Below are 17,871 nucleotides of genomic sequence, written 5' to 3' on the forward strand. Positions count from 1 at the left end.
GGGGTGGGGGGAAATTCCAACCTTCTGGATGCTTCTCTGAGCCCAGATCTGGGCTCGCAGTCCTGTAAACTTGTGTGGAGCATGACCACACTGATGATGAGGCAAGTGAGGGGCAAGACAGAGTCACTCCGCGCAAAGCAACGATTCCGTGACCTATGGAACGTAGAAGCCACCATATCCTTCCCTTCCCTTCAGAGGCCGAATTCCAATACTCCCTTAGCCCAGGTCTACCCACCACATTTTGGTCAAGTCACAGATTTTCTGGACAACCCCCACCCCCACCCCCACCCCCAGTCATACATAAGCCAGTCAAGACACCGGGTGTGCTCCTCTTCTAAGAACATCTAGGAAGAGGTTCTAGCTAAAGCTACAGGATGTTTTCTTAACTTTGTGTGATGGAGCAAACAACTGGGAACAGGCTGAATGTCCACCAACAGCGACGGGTTGAATGGATTATGGTGCATCCATACGACAGACCATTCTGCAGCCACTAAAAAGACTGTGTAGATCCATATGTATTGACTTGGAGGAGTGCCCGTGACATACTGTTAAATGAAAAAGGAATTCACCAAGTAATGGTATTGTGTAATCTTAGTTTAATTCAAAAAAAAAAAAAAAGAAAATACATGATATTTCTGAACATGTGTACACAAGCTCGTTCTTGAGTTGGGGGAGAAGTGGGAAAGGCCACACCCTGAGTTGTTAACCCAGACTGCTAGATGGGGTGGGATTTGGGGAGGGAAGGAGGGACGGTAGTTGGCCTTTTTTGGGAATGTCTTTGTGTTATCTGGCTTGTTGCAACAGAATTGCTTCTGTAGTTTGAAAGGAAAAAAAATCCAATAACTACATACTTTTTTTTTTTTTTTAAAGAAAGAAATCAAGCCAGCTTTACATTAGGGTTTGATGTCTCCAAGATCAAATTTGAGCTATCTGTGTCAACAAGTCCAATCTTAAGACATCTTGAACAAACAGCCCCAACTACCGGGCTTCGAATCAAGAGTTGGAAGCCACACCCCCAAATATTGGGCAGAAAAACAGCCTGACCAGGACTGGGACATGGATTCTAATCCCAGCAAGGCCTTTCACAAGGAGTGTGAGCTTGGGCAATTTATATTACCCTTTAAGCCTCAGTTTTCTCATCCGTGCAATGGGGGTTGTGTGACCTGCTTTTTCTATTTTAGGATTTTTAAGAGGATACGTGAGGTGAGATCCTCACAGAGTCTCTTTGTGAATCCTACTCCCTTGCTACTCAGAGTCAGGTCCATGAATCTGCTGCAAGGGAGCCACCTTGTTAGAGATGCAGAGTCTCAGGTCCTTCCCCAGCCAGAACTCGCCTTCTGGAAGGATCCCTGGGTGGTCATGTGCACAGTAAAATTTGAAATGCACTGCTCTAATGGGCTATTCAGTACAATAAGAATAGTTTTCAGAGCACTCAGAAGGACTTATTATTGTTATTTGTTAAATAAATGAGAGCTCAGGCCGACCTGAGTGATGCCTAAGCCCTGCCTGCCTGCCTGCCTGGATGGGGAAGAGGTTTCCATAAAGTGACTGCTAATTTGGGATGGAGGTTCTCTCGGTCCCCAGACTCCTTCTGTCCTCTGAGAGATGCTCCTGGAGGAAATCATGGGGCCTTTCTCACCCGTGCAATACAGTCTGCCCACCAGTACAAGTGTTGGGGGCCAGGAGGAGAAGATGGGGCAAATCGCAGTGCCATTCTTCTTGCTCTCATGGTTAAGCTCCAAATTAACACATTCTGGGCCCTGGGCCTCCCATATTCCTCCCAGGTAATCTAATTAGCTCTCAAGGAGAGCCCAAGCCTCATGAAAATGGAGTCACTGAATCCACAGTGCTCTCGGGGAGCATCATCCAAGATGTGAAATGCGTTCTTCATTAGGACAGCCACAGTGTGGGGTGGGGAGGCTTTCAGACGCCTTTCCTAAAGCCAGCAGAGAGCGGTGCTGGCCTGCAACCTGAGCACCACTTCTGCCCATTCAGAGGAGCCGCGAAGTGGCTGCTGGCAGCCGTCCCTGCCCTGGTCCTGCCAGATTCCAGCCCAGGAACAGGCTTCAGTGAGAAACCCTCGGCCTTGCCTGGGCCCCCGGAAATTCCAGGTGGGGCTCTGGGACTTGCCACCATGCAACTCCATCCTTCCTCCCCACTCTGGTGTTCTCCAATTTCCTCTCTGCCTCTGGCTCTCAAGCTGTGACACATTCTCTTCATTTTCTACAAAGCAGGTTATTTCCCTCTTGGACAAATTTCTAAATCTTTCTAATTAACTAATTGGGTTGGGTTGAAAGCTTGTACCATTTGTAACCTGTAATTATTAGAAAATTGCCATGGTAACCACACTACTAATTAGTGACAATTTATTGCCATGGCAACTGGACCATAACAGAGATGTTACCCACAACTCCTTCTTGGCAAGTTCGCCGCACAGTTGGGGAGCAGGTGAGTCGACAGTCGGGGAGACAGCCTCTTGGGAACAGGCCCCCATGGCCTCAGGATGGAGAGTCCAACTGGGGTCTGAGACGGGGGCGATCAAGTACTGGCACCTCTTGCTGTGCAGGGGAAACCCTCCTCCCAGGTGGACCACGTAATTCCTCTTCAAACCAACAAAATCCATCCATCCTAAGGGTAGCCGGATACTTCCACTCCCTGTGTGGCCAGTGACAGAGGTTCCTGATTCAATATCTTCTACCCGTTCTCCCTCCCCCCAGCTCTTCCCCTCCTAAGGTTTAGCACACACCTTTTGTGGCTGCATGAGGGGCACTCAGGAACATCTTTATTTTAGCCTTGGAGGATGATGTCCCAATTGTGAGTTAAATTCTACTTTACATCAATGTATGCTTTTATATTTGAGGCAGGCACATCCTCTTGGGGACAAGCAGTTTCCCCACTTGGGGCTGGAGAGGCAGCCCTGGTGGTGGGAAAGAAGATTAGGGATCAGGAGGTTTGAGTGTGACCTTGGGCGCCTCCCCCAGCCTTTCTGGGCGTCTATTTTCTCACCTATAACGTGAGACTGACAATAACAACAGTTCCGTCTCAGGGCTGTCATAAATATTAAGTGAGCTGGTTTTCGGAAGGTACCTTGGAAAATGTCAGGTGCCACAGAGTCATTAGCTGGGACAATTTCCCACCTGCTAGGTTAATAAAATCTCCTTATTTCCCCAGGACTTTCAAGCGTCTAAGGCTTCCTTGTTCCGTTGTTGGGTGTAGACGCTGCTCCCTGCCCAACCCTTCCTGTGGCCTCTCACTCTGCCCATCAAGCTGGGTGGGGGAGGTGGAATTACAGGGGAAATGCCTCCCCACTGCCCTTCTTCCTCTTGCCACATCCTTGCGTGCCCCCTCTGATTATCTGCCTATTGGTCCTGCTCCCCACGGGGCAGCCTCATTTATCCTCAAGAACTGCACCCCTAAAGTTCTGAACCCCTGAGCTTTGGCAAGGCAGACTCAAGTCCAATTTGGGTACAGGCAATCCGTTTCTCAGACTGCATCGAAGCCATACTGGGGTGGCCCGCTGAAAGGCCGTATTGTATCTGGGAGCCAGGGGTGGTGGGGTAAGGACGGAAAAGAGAGGCTGTGGAGAACAAAAGCGTGGGTGCTGCTGAACCACCCCAAACTGTGGGCCAGAGGACCCAGGCATGAGGAGATGGGCATTGCCTTGCTAAGGAAAAGCCTCTAGGTCCTTGCCCGGCCTTTGCACCTGCTTTGGCTACAGGAACTTGAGCTGTGTGCTCTTCAGGCCCTGGTCTCCCTCCCTGTAAACTGGGTGGGGGAATGAGATATCCAAGGCTCCTTCCCATTCTCCCAGTGCATCCTCTAGACTGAAACTCAGGACGAGCATGGCTGGGAGTGGATTCCTGGGCCCATCTGGAGTCCACACCACTGCGGCTTTGTGAGGCCCCTTGGTCAAGGAATTTGGACCCATGGGATTAATCTACTGAGACCTCAACAGAAATAAAATTCTTACGATTCTTGTGGATGCCAAGGCCTGCAGGCTTCCGAGAACATCCAAGCAATTATATAAGAGTAGCAAAGATGCTGGAAAACATAAGGGTGAGGAATGATGTGTGTGTGTGTATGTGTGTGTGTTTGAGAAGGGGGTGTGAGGACAGTGCAGGATGGTAACAGGGTCTTTCATCCTAAATTTCCTGAAAATTCAAACACAGAATAATACTGTGTTGGTGCTACCCATAAACCCTCTGTGAGACGTACAGATGCTGGGTGGGGCTCTGAGTGTGTGGAGGGCAGGGTATTAGATATGGACTTGTATCTAATAGCAGCCCCTCTGCCTCCCTGCTCTCCCGTCATGTGTACGAGACATTCTGTAGCTTCATCTCACCTGACCACTTGCCGGGTGAGGAAACCTGGGCTCCAGGAGGTGTAATCGCAGCCAGCGGGCAGTGGATCACAGTTCATATCCACACCTGCATGACCCTGGAGCCTGTACTCCCCCACAGCGTGCTCTAAGATGTTTCTACAGAAGTCCCCTCCAGGCAGAAGAGGGATCCCTGCTCCCGGTAAGGCCCAGAGTGGTCAGCCACAGGCTTGACCTTTAAAACCTTATTTTAGCAGAAGAAAAGATTGTATTTGTATCATATGACATATTTGTGTTTGTTCTGAAAGAAAATGATGCCCCCTCTTGTCACTCACCCAGTACAGTGACACCCCATGTGCTCTGGGGCAGGTCTGGGGCTGCCCTCCTGGAGGGTCCTGGGCCCTGCTGGAGGAGCCCGTCACTCCAGTGCTGCCCGTCAGATCTGGCTGTGCTCCCACTGCAAGGCAGTGCACCCCTGGCAAACTGGGGTGCTCCGTGGCCCCCACTCTGCTGCCCACGGTCACCTCTCTGGAGTCGGCTGCTGGGGAGCCGCCAGAAGGCCTCAGCTGGGCTTTAGGCATCTCCTTCTCCAATAATGACTTCCTATAAATCAGATCTGCCCTCCTCTTTGTTCTACACCACTCCCAGCCAACAGCAAAAATCCCCACCCCACATCATAAATCCACCTTCATTTTCTTTCCAAATTTCTTGTAAGGATTCTTTAATCACCGCCTTGCAGCCCAGGCAGATGCTCCCTCAGAGGGTGAGGCCGAAATGCAGAGCTCCTGGGGAGGGAATAGAGACTGGCGGGGGGGGGGGGGGTGGGCAGAGTTAAGAGGGAAGACAAGTGGATTCCAATAGAGATGGGCATGAAGAGGCCCATGGCTGTACCTGGCGCTGAAGGGCAGACTGGGGGTCGGGGGACAAATGGACAATGCTTCCAGGGCAGGGGCTGGGCGGGCTTGCTCTGTGCTGCCCCCTGTGCCTTGCAGGACGCTCCCTGCATCCAGGAGGTGCCCAGCAGAGGGCCCTGGCATCCCTGTGGGCACCTCAGAGGATAGGGTCTACGCTCCGAGGGGCCTACCTGTGGGCCAGGCCCTGTGCTGGCCATGTCCTATGTTTGCCAACCTTCATTCTCACACCCCCACCGTAGGTGAGAAAGCTGAGGTCCACAGACATTAGTAAGCTGCCGATCGCTGCCTGGATAGGACTGGTACCTAGCACTGTGACGCCAGAGCCTGTCCTCTTAGCAGCGCTGTGAGACAGTGGTTCACGCTGCTAGTTCAAGGTGCTCAGAGAGGCTGGGGATGTGCCCAAGGTCACTCAGGGCTGCAGAGGCCAGTGTAGACCTCTTGGTCCTCACCTTCCCCCTCCTCGGGTTCCATGCCAGGCCCTCTGCCACATGGACAACTAATTCTCAGGATTCCCTGTACCTTCCAGGCTCCAAGGGGCCGCCGGCATCTGGGAAAGTTGGGGCTTGGCATTCTCCTTGAACTAGGGACTATGGGCGAGTGGGCTTCCCTCCATTCAACTCGGCACCAACCCCAATGTCGGCCCGCAGCCCGCGAGTCCCCCGAGAGTGGGCACGGTGGCCGCTAGATGGCACTGTGACCTAGCAGAGTGGCAGCCACCAGTGGAATTGCTCAGGTCTGGAGAGTAGGCTTCCCATCCCCCCACCCGAGAGAGCTGGACAGCGTGGTGCGGGCAGCGCCATTGGCCGGCCTCCCCCTGCTGCCCGCATAGCCTTGGCCAAGCAGCTGCTTCAGCCACAAAACCTGGGGGTCATAAACCCATGAGGGCCATTCCCTGGGGTTGTGTCCTGGGGGATGCCAGGCCTTCCTCCTTCACCAGCCCCTCCCGTTTTGCAGGCTGGAGCCGGATGCTCAAGCTGGAGGTCACCAGAAAGGTCAGCTGGTTGTGGCAGTTTAAGCTGTGGGGTCGGGGCTCTAAATGCTAGTTTCTCTACAAACCTTCTGTGTGACCTTGGGCAAGTCCCTTCTCCTCTTTGGACCTCGATTTGTTCTTTTGTAAAACAAGAGTTTCTCCAAGGTCTGTCCGGCAGATGGGTATTGTGTGGCTTGGCTCTGGGGACGTGTGGCTCCCCGACTGCACATCTGGCCATGGCTTACTTCCCTCCTGGCCTGCTCATCCACTGCCTGCCTCCCTCCCCCTTCCCAGGCCCCAGGGCACCAGCCTGGAGCTGAGCACTGGCCATGTGCCAGAGCCTCAGCAATCAGGCCGGCCTCCAGTGGTGGCCCTCACATTTGGGGTCTGTCCCTGGGGCTCAGGGCGGTGCTCTGGGCCAGCTTTCCAGCCAGATGTCCGTGCGTCATTATCGGAGTGACAAAGGGGGCTGCAGGGTAGAACTGAGGGGCTTGGCGGGCAAGGAAAGGGTGGGCTGGGGAAGGCGGGCAGACACAATAGTAACTTGGTGGGCCAAATAGGTTCTTGTCAGCCAAATGGCTTTTGGAAGTCTGCAATGCTGCTCTAACGTGTCCTCTGGGCACGCCAGCTGCCCCGGCCTGCCTGCCTGCTCCACAGAAGCTGCTGTCCCTTCCTTGAGCTGCCTGGCCCTTCCAGCACAGCCCGGCGCAGTTGGCTACTGCTCCCATCCCCATGCATACTCCTCAGCTGTCTCCTCTCGGTCCCCTCCTGCCCCCTCCTTGGTTCCTGCCGGCCCCTGTGCCAGCCCAGCCAGCGTGAACAATGTCCCCTTCGTGCTCAAACCCAGCCGCAACCTCCCGAATTCTTTTATTCTGTGTATAACCCTCTCTCCCAGACCTTGCCTCCCTTCCATCTCATCATTTTCAAGTGCTTCATCTCCCCAGCCCACTCTCCTTCTCCTGCAGATCAAGGCACTTAATTGCCAAGCCAGCCCAGTGCACAGAGCTGGGAACTATTCAGAAAAATTGACTGTACAAATCTAGGCTGAAGCTCCTGCATGTTTATTCCTTTTCCCAGGAAAGCATGGTTTATTACTGACACTCGGCCAGAAAGACTGCACGTTCACGTGTGGGGCTCTCGAGCACTTTGATGGGGCTTGAGCTGTGCACACTATTTTACTGTCTAGCCATTTGTTCCCACAAACTTTGTCAGACAGGTCAACATCAATCTCCCTGTTTCACCGAGGTGGAAAGTTGGCTAGAGAAAGGCATCATAAACTCAGGAGGGGCTGTGACAACCCTTTCCAAGTAGGGCTTTGAGAGTATGCTACCACCCGGCTGTCCAGAGGCAGGGGGATGGCCCAAATGACCCTTCAAGTATTCTTCCAGCCCCAGGATTTGGATTCAGGCAGGCCTATACTTTGGAAGTCTGCAGTGCAAGTTGGGATGGATACATCGGGAAGGTCAACCAGTGAAGGATTTCTATGTCCAAATTACAGGTTCGGGGTGAGTGAGGCCCAAGTTCACGTGCGAAGTTGTTGTGCACAGCTCCGGCTTCCTGATTTTTGGCACCCAAAACAGGAACTGGATTGCTCTGCCATCAGCAGTCTATTGGCAGATTATCAGAGTTTAGTCAGCAGCCGTGCTAGAATTAGAAAAACAGCCTTCCCTAGAAAGATCTCCCTGTCAGAGACTGACAATAGGTCCCCCATCCAGAGAGATTTGGGGGGAGCATGGCTTCAAAAAAAAGGGCCTGGAGAGGTTTTGGAACAAGAAAACAATTCTTTGAGCTCAGTTATCCGAGACAGGACCCAGCTGAAGCTTAGGGATTTAGCACTCAATTCCTGGCCGCTTATGTATAAGTAAATAATTTCATCTGCTGTTTGGCAATAAAGAATTCTTTAAATCTCGGCCTTTGTGATTTGTCAGTTTTCTCCTACAGAACCTGTTCACCCATCATTTGGGTTACAGCAGAGAACGGGGCAAGAGGTTCCAGGGAGAGGATGATGTTGTGCTCACCTTACGTCCTGTGTCCCCCACGCCCCCAAAGCCCACCCTTGACAGGTATCTCACCAACCCTTGGAAAGGCAGTGTTGGAGAAGCTTCGTGTGGGTGGGGGGATGGAATCAAGCCTTCATCCTGCCCTCCCCAGGGACGCAAGCACACCCTCTCCTGTGGGCTCTGATAAACTAGACTCGGCCTTGCAGTGCCCAGCCCCCAGCCCCGGCCCCCCCACCCCTCCAACTCACAGCACGCCGCACGTCACCCCGCCTACCTGTGTATTTGCTGACCCCAGCCTCAGCAGCCACATCTCTGAGCGCCAGAATGCCCTGGGAGAGGTCACTGGCCTCAGGGTCCATTTCAATGAGGGCGTCAGGGCCCACGTTACCGTAGGCGTAATTGGCGATATAGATAGAGTAGCGTCCGGAGCCCTGAGGAGGAAGGGAAGGAGGGTGGGTGAGCAGACCGGTCTGGGCTCATCTTGGTCTCTTTCCCAGAAAGCGGTTCTCCCCCTCCTTTTGTAGGACCATAGCTCTTTCACGGGTCAGGTGATCCTCCCTGGTCCAGAGTGCATGGCCTTGCAAGCTGTATACGGGCCCAAATCCAGAGGTGCTTTTCCCAGAGGCTACAGAGTGCACGACACCTGCCTGCCCCCCGCCCCTGCCGCGTCCTAATACAAAGCAGCCCTGCTTCTCCTTCTATCCTGTTCCAGAAGAACACATCCCTCCCTCTCCCCCACAACCACCTTTTTATAGACAATTTTCTAATGTGCCTCTCTCCAGCTGAGCTCTCTCCAGCTGCCAGCCAGGGTAGCTGCTCAATAAATATTTGCTGATTGATTGATCTACCAATTCCCATTATTCTCAGTCTCTCTCTCTCCCCCATTCAAGCTCACTCCAGCCAAGATGACAAGCAAATTCCGGAGTTTGCTCCCTCCCCACTGCCCACCCTGTATCTCCTTGTTCCTCTATTTTGGTAGCATAGGCGGCTCAGATATGCAGGGGTCCTCCTTCCCTCTTCCATCCCCCTGGTTTTCCCATATTACCAGAAAGAAATAGTATATTGCTTCTGTCTTTCTAACACTGTCTCAAATATTTTTTTCCTTTGCATCCAGGAGAAGCCTGGGTACCAGCTCCTTGCAGCTGTAGTCGTTCTCCACTCTAGTCCGAAACCCTGTGGATGAAAGACTCTTTTCCGTCTGTTAGTATAACGGTGTCATTTCTTCAATGGATGCCTCCTTTCCCCCAAGAGATCTGCACGATTTCTAAATTCTAACGGTTTTCTAGCTTTCCTCTCATTTCCCTCCAATTAATCAGATAGTAGATATATCTTGAACTCCAACTACATGCAACACGCTCTTGCTATAAATGTACCTAAGACAAAGTCTTCATTCTTCGGTTGCCTATAGTCTCATTTAAAGGCAAGCCATAAACATGGGGCACCTGGGTGGCTCAGTCGGTTAAGCATCCAACTCTCGGTTTCAGCTCAGGTCATATCCCACGGTTCGTGAGATTGAGCCCTGCACCAGGCTCTGCAGGGCTTGATTAATAAATAAGTAAACTTAAAATTTTTTTTAATGTTTATTTATTTTTGAGAGAGAGAGAGAGAGAGAGCGTGCACGAGAGGGGGAGGGGCAGAGAGAGAGGGAGACACAGAATCTGAAGCAGGCTCCAAGCTGTCAGCACAGAGCCTGAAGCGGGGCTTGAACTCATGAATCGTGAGATCATGATCTGAGCCAAAATGGGATGCTCAACCGACTGAGCCACCCAGGTGCCCCAAGAAATAAATATAAACTTTAAAGGCAAGCCATAAACACAAAACAACCCAGGAGAAACAGCTGAGTTCCAGGCCAACTGTGCTCTGTCACCCCCTTCTCGGCCTTCAGCCCTCCTGGCTTGATTCTATTTCTTACCCAATGACTCCAGAAGCCACCCCCCATCCCACCGAACCAATCACTGATGGCATGTTTTCTTTGGGGAAGCTGATTAAGAGCTACTTGGGTCTGTCTGACTGGTGGGTGAGGACAACCAAGGAGCTCACAGTCTCCTGAGGGGATGCAGACATGTCAGTGATAACACAATTACGCATATGATCAAGAGAATATGTATGTTAACTACACTGGAATTCAAATGAAAAAATTAAAAAAATAAATATGTTAACTCTACTGGAATTAAAAATATTTTAGAGAAGAAAGAGAATATGTACAGCATTTCCTGGTGTACAGAAGAGGGCCCCCAGAGGAAGGGCACTGAACCATGCAGAGTTCAGAAAAGGTTTTCTAAGAGGAGTCTCAGCCAGGTGAAGTGTAGAGGAAAGAGCCTTCCAGGCAGAGGTGATAGAGAATGATGTATGTAGGCGAACCACAAGTAGTTGGTTCAGTGTTGCTGGAATATGAAAGGCAAGGTAGGGTGTGTCAGGGGCCGAAGCTGGAGAAGGTGGAAAAGATGTTCTCTAAAGATATTTATGCCCCTTCTTTTTTGGTTCTCTGAGCCCCCATCCTGCCACCTGGGACTCTGTGCTTCACGAATCTCGCTCCTCCGTGGTCCCTGGCCTGGCAGCATCGGTGTCATCTGGGAGCAGGTTGGAAATAAAGACTCTCGGTGACCCCTCCCCTCCGCCAGGCCTGCTGAATCAGAAGCCGCATTTTCACAAGCCCCCACGTGATCCCTGAGCAAAACTGAAGTCTGAGATGCACCGCTTTGCAACACAGCTTCGTGACTGGGGGAGGACCCTGAAAGGCTCTTGCCCATCCCAGAAGCGGGGTACATGTGTGTGAAATGACAGGATGAAGGCTGAATGAACGGGCCCGAAGGGGAGAGTGCGCCCTCCCCGTGCCCATGCCTGACCCTCCCGGCTGTTAGCAGTCCTGTCAACAAATGGGCAATTTAAGCCCAAATGAACTGAAAGGCACTCTGCTAGAAATTAGGATGTTGATAAACTTCCGTTATAGCCAGTTCCTTTCTTCAATGTATTGGGCTGATAAAACTTGACAAACACAGATGTGTTATGGCTATAGAAGGCTGCAGAGACTCACATGTGACCTTGACTACAATCGCTCTGGGACAGTGAGGTGATTCTCAGAGATGAGCCTGGAAAGAGACTCCCAGCAGGGCAGTGGGCTCACCCTCAGCCTACATCAGAATTGCCTGCAGGGTTTGTTAAAACACAGACGCTGGCTCTCATCCCTTGAGTTTCTGATTCGGGAGCTCCGGAGTGGGCCCTGAGTTTGCATTTCTAACAAGTTCCCAGGTGAAGGTGATGCTGTTGGCCCAGGAACCACTCCCAGAGAGCCATGGTCTAGGGGTGTTAGCTTGGTCCTCATCCAGGCTCTGCCCCTAGTTGCTTTTTGCCCTCGGGCAGGTTCCTCGCCCCCTGTGGCTACGTCTCCTCATGTGTTAAAGGGGAATCATATTCTCCCTGCTTCCTGGCAGGGTTGTTGAGAAGATGAAATGAGACAACACATGTGAAAGGTCTCCGAGAGATAAAAATGCTATATAAACATGAGGCATAATCATTATCGATCAGGGAACGCTTCTTGTAAGAGACCGGCTTTCAGCTGGATCCAGAAAGGTGGGTGAATGATGAGGCAGCTGCAGACAAAGGGCAGGCAAGTGTGCCAGGATTGGGGGCGAGAGGGAGTGAGGGCTGCTGGGGAGAGGGCAGGAAGGGCACGGGGTAGGGTTGAGACATTTACCTGCGAGATGGCTCTCAAACTGCAGCCTGCACCAGAGTCACCCGCAGGGTTAGTTCAAACCCAGATTTCTGCTCCCCTCCACCCACCGTGGGTTCAGACTCAGCCGGTCTGGAGGGTGGAGTGGGGGTCAGGCCTCAGAATCTGCATTTCTAACAATGCTGGTGCTGCTGGTCTGGAGACCACACTTTGGGAACAGGTAGATTAAAAGGCTCCCAGTGGGGGCTGCGAGGCTGAGGAAGGAGTAGGATGAACACTGTAACAGAACCTGTGGTTAGAAATGTGTGTCTGCTGTGGGTTCACCCAGAAGCAGGGGAGCCATGGCGTCTGATTCATTCTCAGGCAGGCAGGGCTCCATTCCCGGCTTTGCTTGCCATTTACTATGTGACCAAGGTCAAGTTGCTTAATTGCCTGAAGCCTTAGTTTCCATATCTGTAAAATGGGGATAATGATAGCATGTACCTCATAAGCTTATTGTGAAGATTGAGGAAGATGCATATAAACCACTGAGCACAGGGCTTGGTATGTTGGTACTTTATTAAGGTTAGCTGTCATTATTACGATTGCTTTTGGGTTTCCAAAAACCAGGTTTCGTACCTACTTCTCAATTTCCAGAGTGGCCATGACCTCACCTTACTGCTCCCCTCCACAGTTCTCAGGCCCCAGGGATTGCTGAGGCAGCAGTGGTGGCTGGACACAGAAAGCAGCCCCCTTCCTGGTGGCAGACTGACTGTAGGGGTTCTTTCTAGTTCCCTGAGGCTGGGGTTGAGCAAGCCGCTAAGTGCCTGCCTACAGTGCTGTGTGCCAAAGCATGTTTTTTTTTTTTTTTCTTTTTCTTTTTTCATTTCACGTGGTGCCTCTGTCCTGTGGTTAAAGGCGTGGGCGTGCAGAAGACCTTGTTAGGACAAGAGTGCATCTCTTTGTGATTAACCTTCAGGCCCTGTCACCAGATCGGAGATGGTTTCCACCTTGGCCACGTGTGGGAAGCCTTGGTTCAGAAGGAGCAAGACAGGAAGCAGGAGCCTGGGAAGAGGCTCCCAGCAGCGGCCGGGCCTGGTACCCCCCAGACCCTTCTCACTCTTGGTGGGGGCCGCTCCCAGAGCTGCCGCCTCCTCATTCCCTCCCACCAGGCAGGAGTCCAGGTGGCAAAGATTCAGGTCAGGGCTAAATGTGGCTTCACAGCCCAGCTTGGCTTCTGTTCCCAGTGCCAGCTTGTTAAGAAATAAATATTTATACCTGGCACCTGCCTTCTCCCAAGGCCTGGAGGCCCCTGCTGTGAAGATTCACACTGAATCCCCAATCCCCTTGTGCCATCTCAATCCTGAAATGAGCGAGGCCCCTCGCCCCTGCCCCCAGAATGGAGCTAGGCAGCAGCTGGGTCCCTGATTTACTGATGACTGTCTAGGAAGCCAAGGAGGGGGCAGGAGGGGAGCAGGTGACAGGAGGGATAAATCACCTCCACGGCAAGCCTCCTGCTCTGGCTGGGGCTGCTGGGCCACCCCATAGGACAGGTGGCTGCATCTGCCCCTGCCCTCCCCCTCAGCCTTTCCTCCCCACCTGCTTTGGGATGGCCCCTGCGGTACGGTGGACTAGCAGGCACGAACGCGGCGACAGAGCTCTTGATTAACTAGAGTACTTGGACGTTCGGGCCACCCTCCACTCACCCACCCATGAACCTCTTTGTCATGCCTTCATTTGTTCCACAAATATTTTCGGGGAGAGCTCTGTGGCTCAATGCCTGGCACAAAGTAAGCACTTAATAAATACTGGTTGAAAAAATGAATGAGCACGAGGTTTAGAGCTAGAGAAGTCTGATTCACATCCTAGTCACATTGCCAATCTATTTTGGGTCCTCAGGCAAGCCACTGCCCCTAGCTGGGCCTTGGCTCCCTCCTCTGCCCGACGGACATGATGATGACAGCTCCTGACCCGTTTCCTCATTGGCTGCCGGGAGGGCCTCCAGGGAGAAAGGATATGAAAGTAGACTGCAACTCACCCTGCAAGTCTTGTTGATGTGTAGTATCTACTATGTGCAAGGCACGGTGGGAGCTGCTGGTGAAGCTTTGGGCTCTGCCCCGGACAGCCTCACTCTGTCGGGGGACGTCTGCCTGTTGGCTCCCCTCCAGGCTCTCCCATCACTGCGTGCCCCCCTCTTTCTCCCCAGGCCCCCCACGCACCCCTGAACTCACCGTCCTGTCCACGCAGGCCACGGAGCGCCCGGCAAAGAGGCTGGCCACACCGCGGGCCACGTTGACCTCGTCACTGAGGATGTCTTCCCACCGGTTGTTGCGGAACTTGAACAACTTGTCCGTGTACGTGGCCACCCCTGGAGAGAAGAGGAAGGGAGCGCCGGTGGATGGCGGGCCAGCGTGCAGGTATGTTTCGGGGCACCTGCCACAGGTGGTCGGGGCCACAGGTGGATGGGTCACCTGCGGCAAGGTGAGTGCACCCCGCAGCACTCACTCAAGCAGGCGAGGCTCCATCTGGGGGGCACTCAGGTATTTTCAGTTGAGAGAAGAGACTCTGAGGCTTATGAAAAGAGCCAGCCCAGGCCTCAGGAACTACAGAAGAAATGTTACCACTGCTGTGTGTCCGAGATGACTCTCAACAGCTGGGTTTCACATTCTGCACCATGTTCCTGCAACATCCAGGAGATCTGAGATTGCTGATATCTCAGCATCCAAACTCAACCCAGAATCTCTCTTTCCCCGGGAGCTGCCTCCTACATTCTTTGCTGGATCGCAGGACCTGATCTGGGTCTGAGAAGAAATGATCCTGGTTGGTGGGTGGAGCTCTAAGTCCGGATCTAGGAAGGGGCTGGAAGTGGGGTTCTGACAGATCTGTTTCCCACCCCCAGGGGAACTGGACGGCAGCAGCGTCAGCACCCAGGTGGTGTGCAGGGTTTGGGCAGCCCTGGGAGGCCCTAGGGAGCAGTGGTCTCTATCCCTTTGAGAAGTGGATGGAGGCTGAGGACCCTCAGCTTAGGGAGTTGCACACACATGCACCACACGATATACCACATGTAACTGCAGGGGGTCTGTGGCCTCCTGAGGCACATTCATGGCTAAGCAGCCTGGTTTTGGTGAAGCAGAACTTCTGATGGCCGGAGGCTCAAGCTTTTCTAAGACCACTTGATCAAAGCTCCCTGCTCTGCTGTCACCCCTAGTTTATTTCTTGCTCCTGTGAGACCCAGAGCAGTCATATTTTAGGAGGGATCATGTTCTGCTCGCAAGGACTGGCATAGGAACACACGCAAGGAGCAGCTGCAGAAGTCAGGAAGGTGAGCCTGGGGAAGAGTGGACCTGGGGACAGGCCCCTGCACTTGACTTTCTGGCTGGCCCAAGGGAGAGGCCATGGGCTTAGGCGGAAGGAAGCAGCATGCTGCAGCGGTTAAGACGTCTGGGTTTAGAGTACACAAGCCCCAGTCCTGGTCTCTGTTCTACCCAGATTCTACTACTGGGGGCTGGCTGTTGACTTTAGGCAAGTTGCTTAGCATCTCTGAGCTCCAGTTTCCCTGGAAATGGGACAGCAGTAATAACTGTGTCAAGTTTACCGTGTGGAATACGTGAGATGATGTACCCCAAAGGCTTATAGCACAGTGCCCCCTCAAGGCGGTAGCTATGAGACCAAGTGGTCTAGACCCAAGTGGTCATTGCCATGTTACAGATGGGCCACTCTTGAAGGTTCTTCAGGGACATTAGCTCTGCACTGCAGGGCTCTGGCGAGAGTCAGTGCATGAAACGAGTGACTGAAGAGGACTGTGGGAGTGTGAGCATGTGAGGTGAGGGTGGATATAAAGGATCTCTCAGGTGCTCTGCCCAGGAGACAACAAAAGGCTTTACTCTCTGAGTGGCCTCCCATGGGAATCTCCTCAGACCACAGGGACCCACGGGGGCTGGTGCGTGGCCTGTGGGGTCTGGAGTTGGCCTCAAATGCTCGCCAGACACCAGGGAGCTGGCACTGGAGCCTGACTCTCCTAGAGGGGCAGAGGCCCATCTGGGGGAGGGAAAGGCCCTTTCTGAGGGGAGCAGAAAGCAGATCCAGGAGGCCTGCAGGTGTCTGTTCTGTGGAGGCTTGGCTGAGGAGCCACATCTGGGGTCTGCACAGAGCCATGGCGGCTGGGAGGGAAGCCCATGGGGGCATCTGAGGAGTTGGTTCTGGATGGGAGCACAGGTGCTGACTCCGATGGCCTGAGCCTGTGCCCACGCCAATTTCCGCTCAGGCCTTGCTGGTTCCTTATCCTCTCCAGCCTTGGTTTCCTCACCTGGGGGTCAAGGGAGTTGACTCCTTCCTGTGCCTCCTCCCCCACATTGTGGCGGTGGGAGTTACGATGAAAGGCACTGAAAGGGCGCCTGGGTGGCTCAGTCAGGTAAGTGTCCAACTTCGGCTCATGGTCATGAGGTCATGATCTCATGGTTCGTGGGTCTGAGCCCCAGGTCGGGCTCTCTGCTGTCAGCACAGAGCTTGGAGCCTGCTTCAGATCCTCTGTCCCCCTCTCTCTCTGCCCCTCCCCCGCTCTCACTCTCTTTGTCTCTCTCTCTAACATAAATCCACATCAAAAAAAAAAGGCACTGAAGCCCCAGGGCCATGGTCAGCATTGCTCACAGCAGCCCCACAGCACCTCATCACAATCCCTGGGGGCCAGATGTATTTAGAAATTTAGATTTTTTTCTTTCACATTTTAGAAAGGTAACACAGCGCACACACCATTTATTACATAACACCCCCAAGAGGGATGGGGCAGCACCCTATAATTAAACACATTAATATTTCTGCCGTAAAATATATGAATATTCACACTAAGTGGGATAAATAAAGTCTATAAATAGCTCACATCAGCCCAGGACAGGTTTTGCTATCAATTCACTTTCCCACAAACTTAAAAAAAAAAACAAAACACCTGAGGCTTTCAGAATGGTTTGGATTTCAGGACTGCGGTAGAGGACTGTGGGCCTGGCCTGCCGTGCTCACGGCTGCTCCCGAGGCGGCGGCAGCCTGGTCATTGCTTCCTGACGCTAAGGGCACCTCTGCGGAGGGCCCCGCAGGCTTCAGCCTCCCCCAACAGTGAGCGGCCCTGCCCTCCTCTGTCACACCAGGGCCCCTTTAGGCGGTAACCTCCCGCTCGTCTAGTCCCCACTGAAGTACCCTGGTTAACTTCTGGTGAAGCGCGGGCCGGGGTGAGAAGGCAGCTGCCGGCAGCCGGGGCTCACAGAGCACCATGGGTACCTGTGCATTCAGTGGCAGAAATTTCTCACGCTGTTGAGTTCCTACCTCAGTGAGACAAGAGGAACAAATGGGACCAGGATGACTCTGTCCCTCTCTGTTGGCTTCATGACCTCCCATTCCTCCCGCTCACCCAAGACAAACATTTCCCAGAGTGTGCTTTATGGAACCCTGGTCTCTGTGAGATGCCTGGAGAAAAGATTTTGTGATCATCTGAGTTTGGGAAAGACCACATCTTCCACCCCCCTCTTGAGCTTCTCCATGGACATCAGTCTATTAAAACTTTTAAAAAGTCTTGCAATAAATTACCTGCTTAATCTTATCTAAATTTTTTTTTTAATGTTTATTTCTGAGAGAGAGGGAGAGAGAGAGAGAGAGAGAGAGAGACAGAATGTGAGCGGGGGAGAGGCAGAGAGAGAGAGGAAGACACAGAACCCGAAGCAGGCTCCAGGCTCTGAGCTGTCAGCACAGAGCCCGACGTGGGGCTTGAACTCATGGACTGCGAGATCATGATCTGAGCTGAAGTCGGATGCTTAACAGACTGAGCCACCCAGGCGCCCCTGCTTAATCATTTAATACAGTCTTTCCCAAATACAGTTGGCCATGGAACCCCTCTTCACAGCTCATCTATTAACATCCCGTGGACCTAGCACTGTTCTTAGCAAACTGCTGTCTTAGGGCGTTGATGTCCACCCAGGCTCTGGAGAAGGGTCAGGGCGCCATGTGCTGTTAGCTTCTTCCCCTGTTCCACCTCC

At 52.8% G+C, this 17,871-nt stretch overlaps 1 protein-coding gene across 3 annotated transcripts in view; it reads right to left on the minus strand.

Annotated features, from left to right (window-relative positions):
• CRTAC1 (cartilage acidic protein 1) overlaps positions 1-17,871 on the minus strand; it is a 157,085-nt gene that overhangs the window by 45,742 nt on the left and 93,472 nt on the right. For all 3 annotated transcript variants that reach the window (XM_042908092.1, XM_042908090.1, XM_042908091.1), the window contains exons 4-5: positions 14,083-14,219; positions 8,477-8,633 (exon numbers count right to left, since the gene is read on the minus strand). In XM_042908092.1, the coding sequence (XP_042764026.1) occupies positions 8,477-8,633; positions 14,083-14,219 (294 nt within the window). The remainder of the gene's footprint in view (positions 1-8,476; positions 8,634-14,082; positions 14,220-17,871) is intronic.

The sequence above is a fragment of the Panthera leo genome, chromosome D2, assembly GCF_018350215.1.
Source record: "Panthera leo isolate Ple1 chromosome D2, P.leo_Ple1_pat1.1, whole genome shotgun sequence".
NCBI lineage: Eukaryota > Metazoa > Chordata > Mammalia > Carnivora > Felidae > Panthera > Panthera leo.